General features: G+C 40.7%; 1 protein-coding gene across 1 annotated transcript in view; it reads left to right on the forward strand.

The window, feature by feature from the left end:
• Nucleotides 1-18,105, forward strand: part of LOC310797533 (protein PHTF2) — a 103,556-nt gene that overhangs the window by 51,815 nt on the left and 33,636 nt on the right. The window contains exons 6-10 of the mRNA XM_083659915.1: nucleotides 6,469-6,697; nucleotides 6,817-6,963; nucleotides 8,362-8,521; nucleotides 17,358-17,428; nucleotides 17,626-17,754. Coding sequence (XP_083516041.1) covers nucleotides 6,469-6,697; nucleotides 6,817-6,963; nucleotides 8,362-8,521; nucleotides 17,358-17,428; nucleotides 17,626-17,754 — 736 coding nt within the window. The remainder of the gene's footprint in view (nucleotides 1-6,468; nucleotides 6,698-6,816; nucleotides 6,964-8,361; nucleotides 8,522-17,357; nucleotides 17,429-17,625; nucleotides 17,755-18,105) is intronic.

Consider the following 18,105-nt stretch of genomic DNA (forward strand, 5'->3'; position numbering starts at 1 on the left):
TCCTGTTTCTCCTTCTTTATTCATGCCCAAGTCTTTAAAGACTAATTCTGCAGAAAGAGACTTTTAGGTTATTATTCTGCATACATTTAACTAATGTTTCTCCAAAACCTTTTGTTTTACTAAATTTGATTCATGCAATCCTATCATTGCACTACATTGGCAGAGGCTGCAAGAACATTTCATGGTATATTAAAACACCTCAGATCTTAAAAGAAATTAAAAGCACATTATTATTAAGAAAATCTGACTTGATTACCGATTTACTTTATTGTAGTTGTTTTTTGTTGTTTTTTATTTTATATTCTTTATATACAGGAAAGTATCTGGCCATGAAAATGTCTTACAATTGTCTCTGATGAGATCAGTTTCTCTTGTTCTTGGAACATTCAGTGATGTTTTTGTGTTAAAATAAGTGTTAAATGGCTCTATATTCTCACAGCAATCACTGAAATAAAGTGTTGGATCAGTGACTTGAAACCCCCAACCCCCCGCTGTCCTCTCTCCTATAGTCCTGCATGCAGGGCGGACGTATCTCCACAACCTTAACTCTAAAATTGGCGCCGACCTCAACTATCCAATCAGAGAAAAGTTAAAATTTTCTGGCAAAAGTAAGGTCAGATTGCAATGCTTTTATAGGATTATAGGTATTTTTTCACCCCGAATCCAATGCCACCATCCCTGCGGAGAGACGTCTGCCCTGCCTGCAGGACTACAGGAGAGAGATAGAGAACAGTGGGGGGTTGGGGGTTTCAAGTCACTGACCAAACACTCTACAGTATTTCAGTGATTGCTGTCAGAATATAGAGCCATTTAACACTTATTTTAGCACAAAGACATCGCTGAATGTACCTTTAACGTGCAAAACAAGTTTTAGGAAAAGCTCTACTTTTGCAGAATTACAACCTAAAAGCCATTTTCAGTAGACTTGCCCTTTAAGTGTGTTGGCCCCTTGTCCACCGGGCTCCGATGTGTCCAGTCGCTCAGCTGTGTGAGGCATCATGGCTGCTACTGAAAAGCTGTTTGAAGCACGGCTTCATGGCTGCTCTGACTAAAACCTGGCTCCATGTAACACGAGGAGGGAGTCGGCCCCCGGTGGACACACAGCCTCAAGTCTCTCACTCTAAGTCTCTCTCCACCCTCTATTCTTTCCAAACTGAAGGAAGTTGAGGAAGGCATCTCAGATGGAGGTGCATAGGGAAGGCGACGGGTCTAGCACTACCGATAACACACAGGAGGGGGCGCCACACTCCCACTCAGCCAGCAGCACATACAGCCTTGGCACACTCTTCCAAGATTTCTGGCATGATATCTGTAAAGCTGGGTGTGTATTTTCGTTTCCCATCTTCCAAAAAAAGAGATATGCAAAGACAGGGTTGGGCTTCGGTTCAGTTTCAGTTTTCAAAATGATACATATGGAAATTAGTAGTTTGCCAGTTCTTGGTAATTGCCCATATTGAATAAACAAACAAATGAACATTGCCTATCATTATAAAATGTACCGTAGTTTCAGTTAATTAAATTCTGAAATTGGAATTTAATCCAAATTGTAAATGTCTTGAAAGGTTATTCTAGGTATCTGTATCCAACAACCAGTAAGCAAAGAAATCCATTTGGATCTGAAAGCAGTTCAAGTTGTGAGTGAAGTCAAAGTGAGAAGCTGAAACCCAGCCCTGATCAAACCTAATCTGGATTTCTCAGGCTGCAACATCCCCTCATCTCCCAGAACACAACAGACCTTCATCCTCTTGGAGAAGGAATGAGGAAACTATTTTCTGATTGGTTGACTTGACTTAATAAGGAACGTTACACTTTTGTTGAATAAGCAAAGGCTATTCTAATTGGATGGTAAAAGAAAAAGCATTTATTTGGACTGGAGATTATAGGATTTAAACTCGGCTGAAATTACAATACTATCAAAATCTCCATCTTCCCATTTTTGTCGAGGGATTTTGCAGCCGAATTTGATGCAGATGACTCACTGAACAAGCTACGTTCAAAAGAAGCATGGGGCGCCATTCTTGGTTGGACAAAACAATACCAACAATGTAATAATCTGTAATGTTTTCTGGCTCGTTTTCTGCCTCTTGTCAGACAATTTGACAACAGCACACTGGCATTTAAAGTTATGAATATCATCTTAGTTGATATTCATACAGTCACAATCAGTCCTTTACTGTGAGTAAATCTATTTGGCCCTCTCTACCAGTTACCTATCAGTAACACACAGCCTTTCTCCCCATGCTACTGCTTCAACCAGCTTTCAGCAGATCGCAACAGTGTGGAACGAGTACAGAGTAATCTCTGATTGATTAATCATTTGATTGACACATTCATTCACTTTATTTAATCAGCACTCAGATCAAATCACATCAGCTCTGTTATTTAATCAGCGCTCAGAACAAATCACATCAGCTCTGTTATGTAATCAGCACTCAGATCAAATCATATCAGCTATGTTATTTAATCAGCGTTCAGAACAAATCATATCAGCTCTGTTATTTAATCAGCGCTCAGATCAAATCATATCAGCTATGTTATTTAATCAGCGTTCAGAACAAATCACATCAGCTCTGTTATTTAATCAGCACTCAGATCAAATCATATCAGCTATGTTATTTAATCAGCGTTCAGAACAAATCACATCAGCTCTGTTATGTAATCAGCACTCAGATCAAATCATATCAGCTATGTTATTTAATCAGCGTTCAGAACAAATCATATCAGCTCTGTTATTTAATCAGCGCTCAGATCAAATCATATCAGCTATGTTATTTAATCAGCGTTCAGAACAAATCATATCAGCTCTGTTATTTAATCAGCGCTCAGATCAAATCATATCAGCTCTGTTATTTAATCAGCGCTCAGATCAAATCATATCAGCTCTGTTATTTAATCAGCGCTCAGATCAAATCATATCAGCTCTGTTATTTAATCAGCGCTCAGATCAAATCATATCAGCTCTGTTATTTAATCAGCGCTCAGAACAAAAAGCTCTGTTATTTAATCAGCACTCAGATCAACTCATATCAGCTCTGTTATTTAATCAGTGCTCAGAACAAAAAGCTCTGTTATTTAATCAGCGCTCAGATCAAATCATATCAGCTCTGTTATTTAATCAGTGCTCAGATCAAATATCAGCTCTGTTATGTAATCAGTGCTCAGAACAAATCATATCAGCTATGTTATTTAATCAGCGTTCAGATCAAATCACATCAGCTCTGTTATTTAATCATCACTCAGATCAAATCATATCAGCTCTGTTATTTAATCAGCACTCAGATCAAATCATATCAGCTATGTTATTTAATCAGCGTTCAGATCAAATCATATCAGCTCTGTTATTTACCGTAAATTCCGGACTATAAGCCGCGGCTTTTTTCCCGTTTTTTTGGCCTTTTTTGGCCCCTGCGGCTTATATAACGGTGCGGCTTATCTATGGATTTTTTCCAAAAAAAAAAAAAAAATCTCTCTTTTTTAGCACTCTTTCTAACTATAAATCCACTTCTGTTTTAATTCCCTCTCTTGCCCTCTTTTCACCACACCACGGACACTGTGTGCACTGTAAAAAAAACACAGGTGGTGTTGTGTTATGTTGTTTTGTTGAAATGTTAATAAATGGGAGCTTCCTCAAACAGCCATCTCTTTCCCGACAATCCCCTCTGTGCATGAATCCTTACATATGGTAATTAAACAGCAGACGAAGCAATCACCGCCATGAATGAGGAAATGACTCACCTGCTGGAGGCTGGAGATACACGGCTTGGGCTTAACTTTTACTCCGTGAAACACTATCGATTAAGTCCGACATCGCTCAGAGGTTTTGAGCAGCTTGAAAACAAGTTTGAAAACGTGCAGAAGTCCATCCACTCACTCACTAAAGAAAATAAGGCAACCGTGAACAGAGTTTCTAATGCGGAAAAGCGCATCAGCGCACTGGAGGACAAAAACAACACAGTGAGTCCGAAAATGGATAAAATGCAAAAACAAATCGAAACCCTGCACACGCAGGTTGATGACTTAATCAGCAGGAGTAAAAGAAATAACATTCGCCTGATCAATGTAAAAGAGGAGCTGAGATTGGTGACATGGACGCTTTCCTTGGCAAAATCCTGTGTTACATCCTGGACCTGAAGGAAGGCGAGAAACCACAGTGGACAGGGCACACCGGGCACCTCGGCCACGTCCAGACCCCGGCCTGACACCAAGGGCCATCTTCATCCGCCTACTCCGCTGGCCCGACCGTCAACTCATCCTCCAGGCTGCGGGGAAGAAGCCTCTTCCCCGCAGAAGGGTACGCGCTTTTTCGTCCGGCAGGACCTCTCCGCGTTGGTGCAACAGAAACGCGCAACATACAACAGCATCATCGAAAAGGTTAAAGTCAATGGATATCGCTTTGGCGTACTGTACCCAGCGAGACTCGTCATAACCATTGATGGACATCGGCGGAACAAGAGCTCAAAGTGAAACTGCCGAATATCTTTTGAGTTGGACTGGTCAATAGTACTGTGAGTAACTAAAATAAAAAAATAAAAAACGGAATTCTCTCTTCTTTAGCACTCTTTCTAACTATAAATCCACTTCTGTTTTAATTTCCTCTCTTGCCCTCTTTTCACCACACCGCGGACACTGTGTGCACTGTAAAAAACAACACAGGTGGTGTTGTGTTATGTTGTTTTGTTGAAATGTTAATAAATGGGAGCTTCCTCAAACAGCCATCTCTTTCCCGACAATCCCCTCTGTGCATGAACCCTTACATATGGTAATTAAACATTAAAACACAATAAAAAAAAAAACATTAAAACACCCGCGGCTTATAGTCCGGTGCGGCTTATATAAGAAAAAAATAGTCAACTTTGCAGGTGCGGCTTATACACCAGTGCGGCTTATAGTCCGGAATTTACGGTAATCATCACTCAGATCAAATCATATCAGCTCTGTTATTTAATCAGCGCTCAGATCAAATCATATCAGCTCTGTTATGTAATCAGCGCTCAGATCAAATCATATCAGCTCTGTTATTTAATCAGCACTCAGATCAAATCATATCAGCCCTGTTATTTAATCAGCACTCAGATCAAATCATATCAGCTCTGTTATGTAATCAGCGCTCAGATCAAATCATATCAGCTCTGTTATTAATCAGCGCTCAGATCAAATCATATCAGCTATGTTATTTAATCAGCACTCAGATCAAATCATATCAGCTCTGTTATTAATCAGCGCTCAGATCAAATCATATCAGCTCTGTTATGTAATCAGCGCTCAGATCAAATCATATCAGCTCTGTTATTAATCAGCGCTCAGATCAAATCATATCAGCTATGTTATTTAATCAGCACTCAGATCAAATCATATCAGCTCTGTTATTAATCAGCGCTCAGATCAAATCATATCAGCTCTGTTATTAATCAGCGCTCAGATCAAATCATATCAGCTCTGTTATTAATCAGCGCTCAGATCAAATCATATCAGCTCTGTTATGTAATCAGCGCTCAGATCAAATCATATCAGCTCTGTTATTAATCAGCACTCAGATCAAATCATATCAGCTCTGTTATTTAATCAGCGCTCAGATCAAATCATATCAGCTCTGTTATGTAATCAGCGCTCAGATCAAATCATATCAGCTCTGTTATTAATCAGCGCTCAGATCAAATCATATCAGCTCTGTTATTAATCAGCGCTCAGATCAAATCATATCAGCTCTGTTATTTAATCAGCGCTCAGATCAAATCATATCAGCTCTGTTAGGAACTTTACTCATTGATCCATCCATTGAGTAACTCATTCATTTAACTTTGACTGATATTCACAATACTTTTTTTGTGACCAGGATTTTGTTTTGATTTCATAAGAAGAATTAACTGTAATCAATCGCACGCTATGCGTGCTCGATTCCTTCCATCTTGCAGCTCGCCAAGCTGGCCCTGCAGCTCGCATTCGCAGCTGGGCCGCTGCGCGGCCTTGCCTGCAGATCACTGATGATGTCACAGTGGAATTTATGACATCACGGATTATGTCACAGTGGGATTTATGACATCACAGTGGGACAGAGAAACAGACAGAGCCCCAGCTGATATTCAGAATTCAGACTACTCAGAATTCAGAGCAGGTCCACTCAGTTAATACACGAGGATATTTTATTCATTAATTGCCTCAATCATTCATTCATTCTGTCAGTCAGTCAGTCAGTAGTAACAGCCATGTTTTCTGCAACACTTTAAACGTTCCACAGTGTTGTGTTGTGTTGTTGAACGCTCCGTTAGTGTTACTCACTGCGCTGCATGCTGCTGCAACACAACGTCTAGATGTGAAGATCTTCATTACTGGTAGGCTCATTGCCCTACTCCCTGCCTGTATCTCTCTCGCTCTGTCTACATCTCTCTCTCCCTTGCTCTCTCCCTCTTTCTCTCCCCTCCTTTCCTTTCTTTCTTCTCTCCCCGTCTCTCCTCCTCTTCCCTCCTTCAGATCTAAGAAGTCCAAACTGTCCATCGACAAAGCCACGGAGACGGACAACGGCTACGTGTCATTGGACGGCCGGGTGACCAATCGCAGCAGTGAGGAGGGGCTTCAGCTCCACGACAAGGGATGCGATTCGCTAATCAGGGCCGACGAAGCATGCTGGAACTCACACGCCCCACCCACACACACACACACACCCCGCGGCACCGGGCTGATGCTGGCCAGTGGTAATAAGGTAATAATAATGAATTAATACACACAGAGGGAAACTAAACTAGCAGGGTGTAAGGTACCTCCAGGATTTGGCTAATGTGTGTGTGTGCGTGTATGTGTGTGTGTGTGTGTGTTGTACAGGAGCCAGCGTCAGATGAGGCATCCAGTGAGGAGGACCCCGAGGCGTCCTACACCGCCCTCCGCAGGGGAGTGGAGAGGATGAATAGTGACAGTACACTCCGCAACCGCAAGAACACACACCACTACAAGAAACACTACGCCGTGGAGGTATGCATATGCTCACACACACACACACACACACACACACAGGGCCGTAGCCAGGGATTTCGGGCCCCATGAAAGGAAATCACATCGGGCCCACGGATGCCGAAGGGCGGCGACGGAAGATTTTGGCCATTTGAAGCCCAATTTAGAGGAATATCTCATTTTAAATCAGAGAGTTCCCCAAACTTTTGAGTATCCAGTCAGATTGAAAAAGTAGCCGGATCATGTTCGCGGCGTTTGTTCCAGTGGTCCTTTTCCCAATTAATAAACAAACCTCAAATATGTATCGATGAGTGTGACAATCTCCCTGCAGGGCTTGACATTTGCTTTTTTGGCCACCTGCCAATATGGCTGCTAGAAGTTACCAGCCAATTAGAATTTCCACTAGCCAAAATGTTTTTCTTGAAATAAACCAGAATATGAGTGTGTTAATTTAAGCATACGTATCAGTAAGTGGCCCGGGATTCTCAAAGCCTGTGTTGAGGGTCACATGAACAAAAATGCACTCTTGAAGCTAAATAAATCCAAAACCAACAAGTTAATTATTTACATTTTTTACTTCAATGTAGAACAGTCATTTCTTGCACATGAGATTACTTTTAGCCTTTTAGTCATAAAGATTATTGAAAGATATTCCATATTCCAGACTGAAATGTTATAACAGGAGTAGAGTATTGGCCAGAATGACATGAACATTTGGACACTTATTCAGCGGGTATCTTGTATGTTGCGTTCAGGTGCACTGTAAAAAAAATAAAAAAATAAAATAAAAGCTTTTTTTTTTGGGCCCCTGTCAGTCAAGGGCCCTTGGAATCGTCCACACTTTCCCCCACCTGGCTATGGCCTGACACACACATTTGACATATTTATAACCGATTGGCCCAGATGGGAACTGCATCATTGGTGGGGGACGACTTGTTTTTACTCTTCAGGGTTCTCACAGGTCTGGAAAGTGCTTGGATTTAAGCCTACTGGAATCTCTGATTTTGAGCCTGGTGTGCTGCGTCATCTGAAAATTCACCTATGATGCCATAGATTTTTAGATTTTTATACATCAGTAATGCTAGGCCGAACATGATACACTTTCTTCCTATATACAGTATCACTCTCTCCACGTAGGCTACAAGCATACAGAAATTGGCTGAACGCTGCGCTGTGTCATTGGTTGTTGTGCTCTGTCATCACAAAATATACTTATGTGAACATCTCTGAATTATTCGCCCATAATTTTGAAATAATTAGTCTTTGCTTGAAAAGTCCTTGATATGTTTCTCTTATTGCTATCTCTCTCCCAAGAAGTATTAGACAAAGAATCTGATCAATTCATGTCTAAAAATTAAGATGGAACATCATTAATTAAGAAAAAAATACCAATCCTCTGACTCTGTCTCTCTTTCGCAGGACGTCCCAAAGTCCCAAAGCACCAGCTGTAGCTCCAGGTGTTCCAGCCTGAGGACTCACGACTCAGAGAGCACTCGACATGAGTCGGAGACGGAGGACCTGCTGTGGGAAGACTTCCTGCACTGCGCTGAGTGTCGGTCCTCCTGCACCTCAGAGACTGGTCAGTACAAGAGAACAGCAGGGGTGAAAGTGGTTTGAATTTCTTGCAGGAACTATACTACCCCAACCTTCATCGCTTCATATTGTTCTCCTCCCGCCCCCAGCTTCATGCATCCTTTTTTTTGTGATCAAATGTTTTTTTTTTATTGAAGATATAGCAGCATGAAACAATAATGAAACAATAATCAGTGATGTCTATCAAAGACATAATGCTACATACATTCAATAACGACATATTTAAAGAAAGATAATGCACGATAAAACAAAAACATACACCAAAGAATAAAAGACAAAAACAGCCAAGACAAACAGCAATACAGAAATAAATTAAGATAAATTAAAATATTAAAAATAAAATACCCTTCTTCAACAGCAAGGAGATCAAAGCAATGTTAACGTCTCTAGAGAATGAGCCCTCCTTCACTGAGAACTGAATCATATCATAGATCAGGGGACCGAACAAGGGCCAAAAGGTGAGATAAAATTCCGGCGGAATTCCATCCAGACCCGGTGATTTACCCTTGCTCATGTCCCTTAAAGCCTCCTCAATCTCCCTCATTGTAATAGGTGCATCTAATGGCTCAGCCTCGCTCTCAGGAAGACGCTCCATTTGGATGTTAGTTAAATATCTATCATACACAGCTTTGTCATGGACCGTCTCAGAACTGTACAGTTCCTCGTAAAAGATCTAAAGGTTGAGTTTACATAGCTTCATGCATCCTTGAACAAACACATACAAAATTTTAACAGCTGTATGTAGAACTTAGAAACACTTGACAATATAGTAAATTATTTAAACATTACAACAACACACTTGAAAACAGACTGAACAATTAAATTATTTCTCACCTGTGTGAACTATCATGTCTCTTCAAGTTTTTGCTCATGACAAAAACATTTATCACAGACTGAACAATTAAATTGTTTCTCTCCTGTGTGGACTATCATGTGTGACTTCATCTCTCCATTTTTCTTTTTTTCAAAGTATTTTTATTCCAATGTATCATATACAGTATACAGGAATATACTATTATGAACACATTTTGTTTTTTTACTTTTTCACCCATCCCCCCCACCCCCCGCCCATCCCTACAGGGTATACAATATTTTAGAATGAAGTGACAGAGTAAAAATCATAACAATGATGAAGTGAACAAGAACACAGGCACATAATTTCAAGAGTATTGAATCCAAGTTACATGATCTGTAATATAATTACTCCCCCAAATTCAGTTACTTTTTTTTTTTTTTTTTTTTTTTTTTTTTTTAATATACCGTAAGCAACTTCAACCGCCTTAGGTGTTAAAGACATTTGGCATGGTGCCTATACCCTTGCACCGCATACATTAAATGAATTCAACAGAAAATAAATAGTAAGCAACAACAACAAAAAATAAAAAAATCTAAATCAAATAAATAAATAGAAGATGAAGTGGGTGGCTAAATCAGACACATATACAAAGAGTCTATGATAAGACCATAGTCAAGCAGCTGAGTATGTTCAAATGTATGTTCAGCTGAGAAAGGTGGACTGACCCATCCAGATAAGCCACCATAACCCCATATATATTCATGCTGGAGAAGAGGAACCAACATACCTCCTGTAGAATGACAGAGACAAACTAATGAGCTGGAAGGTCAGGAAGAGCATTCAGACCGTCGAAATATTCAATCAAAGAACTCCACGCAGAATTAAATTTGTCTGTGGAACCTCTAAGGGTATATTTAATCTTTTCCAATTTAAGATATAGCATTAGGTCTTGAAGCCATAATGAGACTATGGGCGGTTTTGGTGACTTCCAGTCGAGCAGGATTCGTCTCCGAGCCAGTAAGGAAGCAAAAGCGATATTATTCTTTTGTATGTTTGTTAATTGGAGACCGCTTTCCGGCACTCTAAAGATAGTAATAAGAGCATTAGGTTGTAAATCTAAGCCCATTGCCTCAGACAAAACTTTAAATACTCTCGACCAATAGCCAATCAACTGGGGACAGAACCAAAACATATGGGTGAGGTCTGCAGGTGCATTCTGACATCGATCACAGGTATCATTGAGTTCAGGATACATTCTGGATAGTCTAGATTTACTAAGGTGAATACGGTGGAGAACTTTAAATTGAATAATTCCGAGCCGGGCGCAAGAGGTGCTCCCATTTACTCTGTATAATGTATCTTCCCATGAATCCTCTGGAATTTCTTGACCTAATTCCTCCTCCCAACGTGTTGTAATCCTATGCAGTGGCTCTTCATTAAAGGACAGAATCAGGTCATAAAGTCTAGATATGAGACCTTTTAGACCAAAAGGTGTATCGAGGATAGTGTCAAGTCCAGAAATCGGGGGCATATTAGGAAACGATGGGCAATGACTACGAACGAATTGACAAACTTGAAAATAGCGGAAGAGGCTTGAGTTTGGTAAATGGAATTTGTCTTTGAGGTCATGGAAATTAGCAAATATTTGGTCAATGAAGAGGTCTCTAAATGTCACTAAGCCCTCCTGCTGCCAAAGAGTGAAAGCGGCATCATGCCTGCCTGGAATAAAAAGGTGATTATGACAAATCGGTCCTTTGATTGATAAGTTTTCCAGGCTAAAATGGGTCCTAAATTGGGACCATATTCGAAGAGTGGATCTGACAATAGGGCTAGTAGTATACTTGGAGGATGATAATGGAAGCTTAGAAGTGACTAGGACAAAGAGTGATGAAGAGAGGCATGATCTAGCTTCGGTCTGGCACCAGATCGCATCTGGGGAGTGAATCCAGTAAATTATTTTTTGTAAATTGGCGGCCCAGTAATAGAAAAGCAGATTTGGGAGAGCCAGGCCACCCTGCTGTCTATATCTTTGAAGAAATTCTTTAAGGATTCTCAGAGTTTTGCCTCTCCAAATGTAGGATGAAATGAGCCTATCTACAGATTTAAAAAAGGACTTTGGGAGAAATAATGGTACAGATTGAAATAAATATAAGAATCTAGGCAAGACATTGATTTTGATCGAATTAACTCTGCCTGCCAGGGATAGGTGCAAAGCATCCCATCTCTGGAGGTCAAGTTTAAGTGTGTTAACTAAAGATTCAAAATTATATTTATACAGGCTGGGGGAATCTCAGGTTATGTTAACTCCTAAGTATTTAAAACCGGATTTGGATATATGAAAGGGTAGATCATTCTGGGGGATCTGAAGAGCTAAGGCGTTTAAAGGAAAACATTCACTTTTAGAAAAATGTAACTTGTAACCCGAAAATAAGCCGAAATTGGAGAGTAATTTTGTAATATCGGGCACACATGATACTGGGACAGAGACAAACAACAATAGGTCGTCAGCATATAGAGACAACTTGTGTTCCAGCCCCCACCTGTGCACGCCATGCATAAAGGCAGCTGACTTAAGGGCAATGGAAAGGGGTTCAATTGCCAGAATAAACAGCAACGGACTAAATGGGCAGCCTTGACGTGTGCCCCTGGACAGGGAAAAATACTGAGACCGCATCCCATTTGTGACCACTGATGCCCTAGGGCAGGGGTGCCCAAACTTTTTTGACCCAAGATCTACTTTTCAAGTAGCCAGCCTCCCGAGATCTACCAGTCCAGTTTCAACATCGCAAACGCACACACATCGTTTCCAGCCTGCAGTAACTAACCTCACAACACTTTCTCGTTGTCCCACAACCACTTGACATTAGGGCTGTGAATCTTCACTGGCCACATGATTCGATTCGATTACGATTCAGAGGGCTACGATTCGATTCGATTACGATTATCGATGCATCTTAAATCGATGCATCACTTTTTCCCCCAATACATGATTTATTTTTTCTCACTTTACAATACAATTGCATTGTATTATGATCCATAATTAAAATAAACAACTGCATGTACTTCCATTATATTTTATTTTATTATAAAAATTAAAAAAAATCCCCTCAATGCCATGCGATCTACCACACTACCTTCCGCGATCGACGTATTGGGCACCCCTGCCCTAGGGGATGAATAGAGCAGTTTAATCCAGGTGATTAAATTGGGCCCGAATCCAAATCTCTGTAAGACTTCGAACAGGTATACCCACTCCACCCTGTCAAACGCTTTTTCCTTTGATCGAATCAATGATTTCATCCAGTTGTAAGGGTCTGTCTGCGTCTCCTTTTTGACTATCAGTAATTAGAGGGATGTTTAAATTGTTAAAAAACTCCAGCATTGGCGATTTGTCAGAGGGGCTTTCGGATGTGTATAACTCTGAATAGAATGTTTTGAAAGTGTTGTTAATACTAGACGGGTTAACTATGAGTTCATTTGGATAATTTTTAATCTCTGCAATTAATTGAGTGGCGGACCTGCATTTGAGTTGGTGAGCTAAAAGACGCCCTGCCTTTTCTCTGTGCTCATATAAAGATCCCCGAGAGTGAAGTAAGAGTCATTCAGCCTCATCAGTTCATGACAAATTGTACCGAGCCTGAAGACCAAGTCTATCCTTATATAATTCCGGTGAAAGTGATATTGAATATCGTCTGTCCAGTTCAGATATGGAGTGCAAGAGGTGAGCCTGTTCGTCCTTTTTTGTCTTTCTAAGCCGTGCTGAATAAGATAATTTCTCCTCTGATGACAGCTTTTAGCGTTTCCCAGAGCAAAGAGGGGGGTGTTGACTCAGTCTTAGGGGTGTCACAATATATCGTCCCACGAAATTTCGCGATAGTAAAACGTCACGATATGTATCGTTGAGATGAAATCTCATATCGTGATTTTTTTTTTTTTTTTTTTTTTTTTTTTTTTTTTTTTCAAAAATAGACAAAGAAACGTCTTTGTTTGTTGAAGTTCAATGTGTGGAAAGTAGTTCAGTTGAACAAGTCTCTGAAGAGACACATGAGAAGTTATACAGGAGAGAAACCATTCAATTGAGTTTCTGGCAAAACTGTTTACTTGACAGGAAAAACTGAAGATGCATAAAAAATAGACTAAGAAAAGTCTTGTTGTTTGAGTTTGAAGAAAAACTGAAGATGCATAATGAGAATTTATACTGCTGAGAAACCTTTTAGTTCAAAGTAAATCTAAGTGACGGTGTAACTCATTCTATTTCAAGATAAGCCTTATCTCCAATCTCATGTTTTTTCTAGTTGTTATTGTAATAACAATTTCCCACAACAGCATGTTTTGTATTTGTGCATTTCAAATAAAATACTACTTTTCCAGTCATATATTGTCATTATTCAAGTTTAAAAAAATATTGTTAAAATCGTATCGTATCGTATCGTTATCGTGAACCCAGTATCGTGATACGTATCGTATCGTGAACTGAGTGTATCGTGACACCCCTACTCAGTCTTATTTGTTTCAAGGAATCTATCAATTGCCGCACTCACTGTTAAACAGAAAACCTTGTCAGCTAATAGTGTTGTGTTCAATCTCCATTGTGGCCGTTGCTAGGTTAAGGGGGAAAGAGAGATCCATCAGAACGGGGCAGTGGTCAGATATAACTATGGATGAGTATTCAACTTTCTTAACTGAGGGAAAGAGAGACCTGTCTATAAAAAAATAATCAATTCTACAGTAAGTATGATGTACGCGAGAGAAAAATGAGAACTGTTTATTTTGGGGAAAAAGGGCACGCCAAGGATCAACACAGCCCATCTGGGAATTAAAAACATTTAAAGCCTTGGCCATTTTTGAAATAGATGTTGATTTAGGATGGGAACGGTCTAAAGTTGGATTAATAGCACAATTAAAGTCACCTCCCATAATCAAAGAATGTGACTGTAAATTAGGCATGAATGAAATAAGCCTCTTAATAAAACTTTCATCGTCCCAGTTGGGAGCGTAGACACTCACGAGCAAAACTCTTGTGTGAAAAAGGGAGCCAGAGACCATAACAAAGCGGCCTTGTGGGTCTAAGATTATATGGGCTGGTGTGAACTGAATCTTTTTGTTAATTAAAATTGCTGCCTCTCTTGCTTTCGCGCTAAATTCAGAGTGAAAAACCTGCCCCACCCAAGATTTCTTAAGTCTAACATGGTCCTTGACTACTAGGTGTGATTCTTGTAAAAACGCTATGTCGGTTTTATGAAGTTTAAGGTGAGCGAAAATTCTAGCCCTCTTAACTGGACCATTAAGGGTTAAGGCCCTTTACATTCCAGGATGTAAACCTCAATGATGGACACCCAACAGCTGCTATGGAATTTGGTATATTAGCCATCTTGCATCGTCAGAGCCAAATAATGTGCTTGAAAAGACCTGTATAGCCTAGCCACAATGGATAAAAAAAATAAACAAAATAAATAAAGTATTGAACTGTAAACAATGATAGAAATAACCCCTAGGGACCCTGCATCCGTTACACCCTGTTTCCCATATTGAAAATAACCCAAAAAACACACAAAACTACCTAAACCCGCCTTATAGACGAGCTGCAGGATATTATACTTCTCTAGCCTCAGCATACCAGGGGGAGGCAAGTGACCCCTGAAAGAGAACTGGCAAATAACAATCCTTGTAGAGCTGGCAGCCTAGAGCTTCCACCCTCAGTGCTTCTAATCTAATTGATTGGAGGAGCAAATATAATTCTATCTCTCCCCCCCAAAACGCATGGAGGCTGGATGGAGTCTATAGAACCAAAAACCATTACATAATTGCATCAATTTTTAATTCTAGACCCCTTCCCCCGATTGTAATCTATTACATAATTACATTCAAAGGCAAAAAAAAGAGAGAGAAAAAAAGAAAAAGAGCGAGAGAGAGAGAGAGAGAGAGAGAGAGAGAAAGCAGCACTCATCTTAGTGCCCCTGACGGCTTGTAGGCTATGTGAGTTTTGGCAGGCAGCTGCTGTCTCTTCCCGGTGCTGCGTTCAGAGTCTGAATCTTTTAACGGTGCTACGCACCGCCTTGTTCCGCTGCACTTTCACCAGTGGAGAACTGACTCGAGAACCAAGAACGTAGGCTGTATTTCTAGATTCCTAGAAGCGAAGCAAATCAGAACTTTCTGGAATAACACGGAAGAGGTTTATTTCACACAAGGACAGTCAAGGAATTGCATAAACTCTCTGGCAAATGTCAGGTAATATCAGGGAATTTTACAAATGGGTCACTTTACAGCAGGGGTTGTCAAAGTGTAGCCCATCGACCAATTGCAGTACTCGTGAACGTTTCCGGTGGCCCACGATGAGTTCGGCGACTTGATATTTGGTCAGATTCTCGATAGGTTTACTGTCTTTCAGAAGCTGTAGCAGACTCAGTTTTAAAGCCAGAGTGACGTTTCTGGTATCATCTGAAACTAGAAGATTCGTTGGTACCAACCATTTCATGCTAGCTTGTCAGGAAGGTGGCTAAATAATGCTCAAAATTTAGGCTAGATTTTGGCAAGCAAAAAACAATATTCAGAGGGTTCTTTTTCACAGCCTATGTTGGCTGGCATAGCGACACTGCATGTAATAGGCCACGCCCATCACGGGGGAAGAGCTCCGTTCATTTCCACACACCAGCGTCATTTTCCTTGAATTAAACATAGCTAAAAGCTGTTGTGTGGTGGGCTGCGCAGACAACAAATGTAAAAAATCGCCAGTTAAAATTATTTTGTACTCCTGAGCAAAACAAGGAAGCCATTGAGAATTGGCGAGAAGAAAAATGTGGATCTAGCTGTCAAGAAGTAAGTTGGAGTGTTCATCTTCCGTATATACGATCTTTTGGTGCAACACGCAACCATGCACGTGACATAGGAGAACGCCAGGATTGGACATGAGTTTGTGTTTTCCCCCGTCTTGGGCGTGGTTTCTGAATGATGACGCGTTACGCAGTGTCTCTATGGTGTGTGTGTGTGCGTGTGCGTGTACGTGTGTGTGCGTGTGTGTGTGTGTTAAAACCATCAAAACATCTACAAATGGCCAAATGGAAAACAAAAAAAACACAACACATGTTTCACAATTGGCATGACTTTAGTCTAGAATAGGCTATTAAAGAAAATACTTGTTTTGGAATTATTTTGTGTACAGTCTTTTCTTGGGCGGCTCTCAGTCCAATGTTGGGTCCCTAAATTGGCCCATATTCATCAACACTTTGAGAACCCCTGCTTTACAGGAATACAGTGGAATCCGCTTATAGTGATCACAGTTATAGTGATCAACTGCTTATTGATCAAAAAGCTTGGTCCCGAATCATTCCTATACACATGCTGTTTAAGTAATTCACTAATAGTGATCAATACTCCGCTTAAAGTGATCATTTTGGGCCTTGTCCCACCTGAGAACAATGGATTTTTTTTTATACAGTAATTTTATTTTTACTTACAAACTGCCAAAAATGAGCCAAAATGTGTGTCTGTGGAGAGATGGCGGCGTCTCTGTTTACGCACGAGACCACTGTCTTTGAAACAGTTGCAGGCCTAACTTACTGTATGGATTTTTGAAGTCAATAACATTCCTTTCCTTTATATGTACTGTATTCATGTAATATATATACAAATATCAATTACGGTAGATGGTAATCTGCATGAGAAATAAAGAAAAAGAAAAAAATCGGTTACAATGATCATCCGCTATAGTGATCAATTTGACCCGTCCCAAGGTGTGCACTGTATAAGATAATGTATTTTACACCTTGTTTCACACATGGAAAATCATATAAAAGACATGGACTTATAGATCTGGGCAGAAATGATTTGGTACACCCCTTATAGATTTCTTATTATTATTATTCCCTGTAGACCCCTAAGTGGAGCATAGGGCTGCACCCACACTACAATGTGTTTTTGCAGTTTCTGTAGCAAGTGGGTTTTTGCGGGGTGGGGTTGTTAGGCCCATGCCCTCTTATACTGTAGATAGAAACGAATGAAGTAACCTGCTGACTTACTGTACCCACAGAGGGGGAGGGGGGAGGCACGCCCGTCTGCCCCCCCGCCAAGAAGGAGTACAGAGACGACCCCTTCCATCAGGTTGGTACACATAAAACGTTTCCTCATTTATGTTTTCATGTGTATGTACAGTACACACTACTTTATAGAAAACACTGGAGAAAAGTTAGACATGTGCCAAAGTACAGAGCAGATTGGCTGTCACAGATAAAGGGAAATGGAATGGCAGCAAACGTTGGGTAATAACGTGGGCGTCTGGTGCATTTGTTTCCCCGCAGGGTCACGTCCCGTGGCTGCACAGCTCCAACCCCGGCCTGGAGAGAGTGAGCGCCATTGTGTGGGAGGGCAACGAGTGCAAGAAGGCCGACATGTCTGTGCTGGAGATCAGTGGCATGATCATGAACCGAGTGAGTCATGAGCCCCTTCTTAACATGAACTCTGGATTATAACTGTAGAATCAGGTCCAGCTATCCCCCGCAGCTAGACATGACTCAATAAACCACTTCATCTGTTTCTAAACATAAGCAGAAGCTCCCGGGTGGTTTGGGACGCATTCGTTATTGAAACACAGACAACATGCACGCTCCTATCTGCATTTATGGACACAAATATTAGCTGATATTTCCTCGACATTGCCTTGATGAGAAACCGCTGCTTAAAATGTGTGTTGGCATTGGGCAATAACACGACAGTGGAGAGAGGAGTGTGTGAGCGGCTTCTCTCATCTGATCTCTCCCACCTGGGCACCGCTGCATCAG

The sequence above is a fragment of the Poromitra crassiceps genome, assembly GCF_964638095.1.
Source record: "Poromitra crassiceps genome assembly, chromosome: 2".
In the NCBI taxonomy this organism is placed as follows: domain Eukaryota; kingdom Metazoa; phylum Chordata; class Actinopteri; order Beryciformes; family Melamphaidae; genus Poromitra; species Poromitra crassiceps.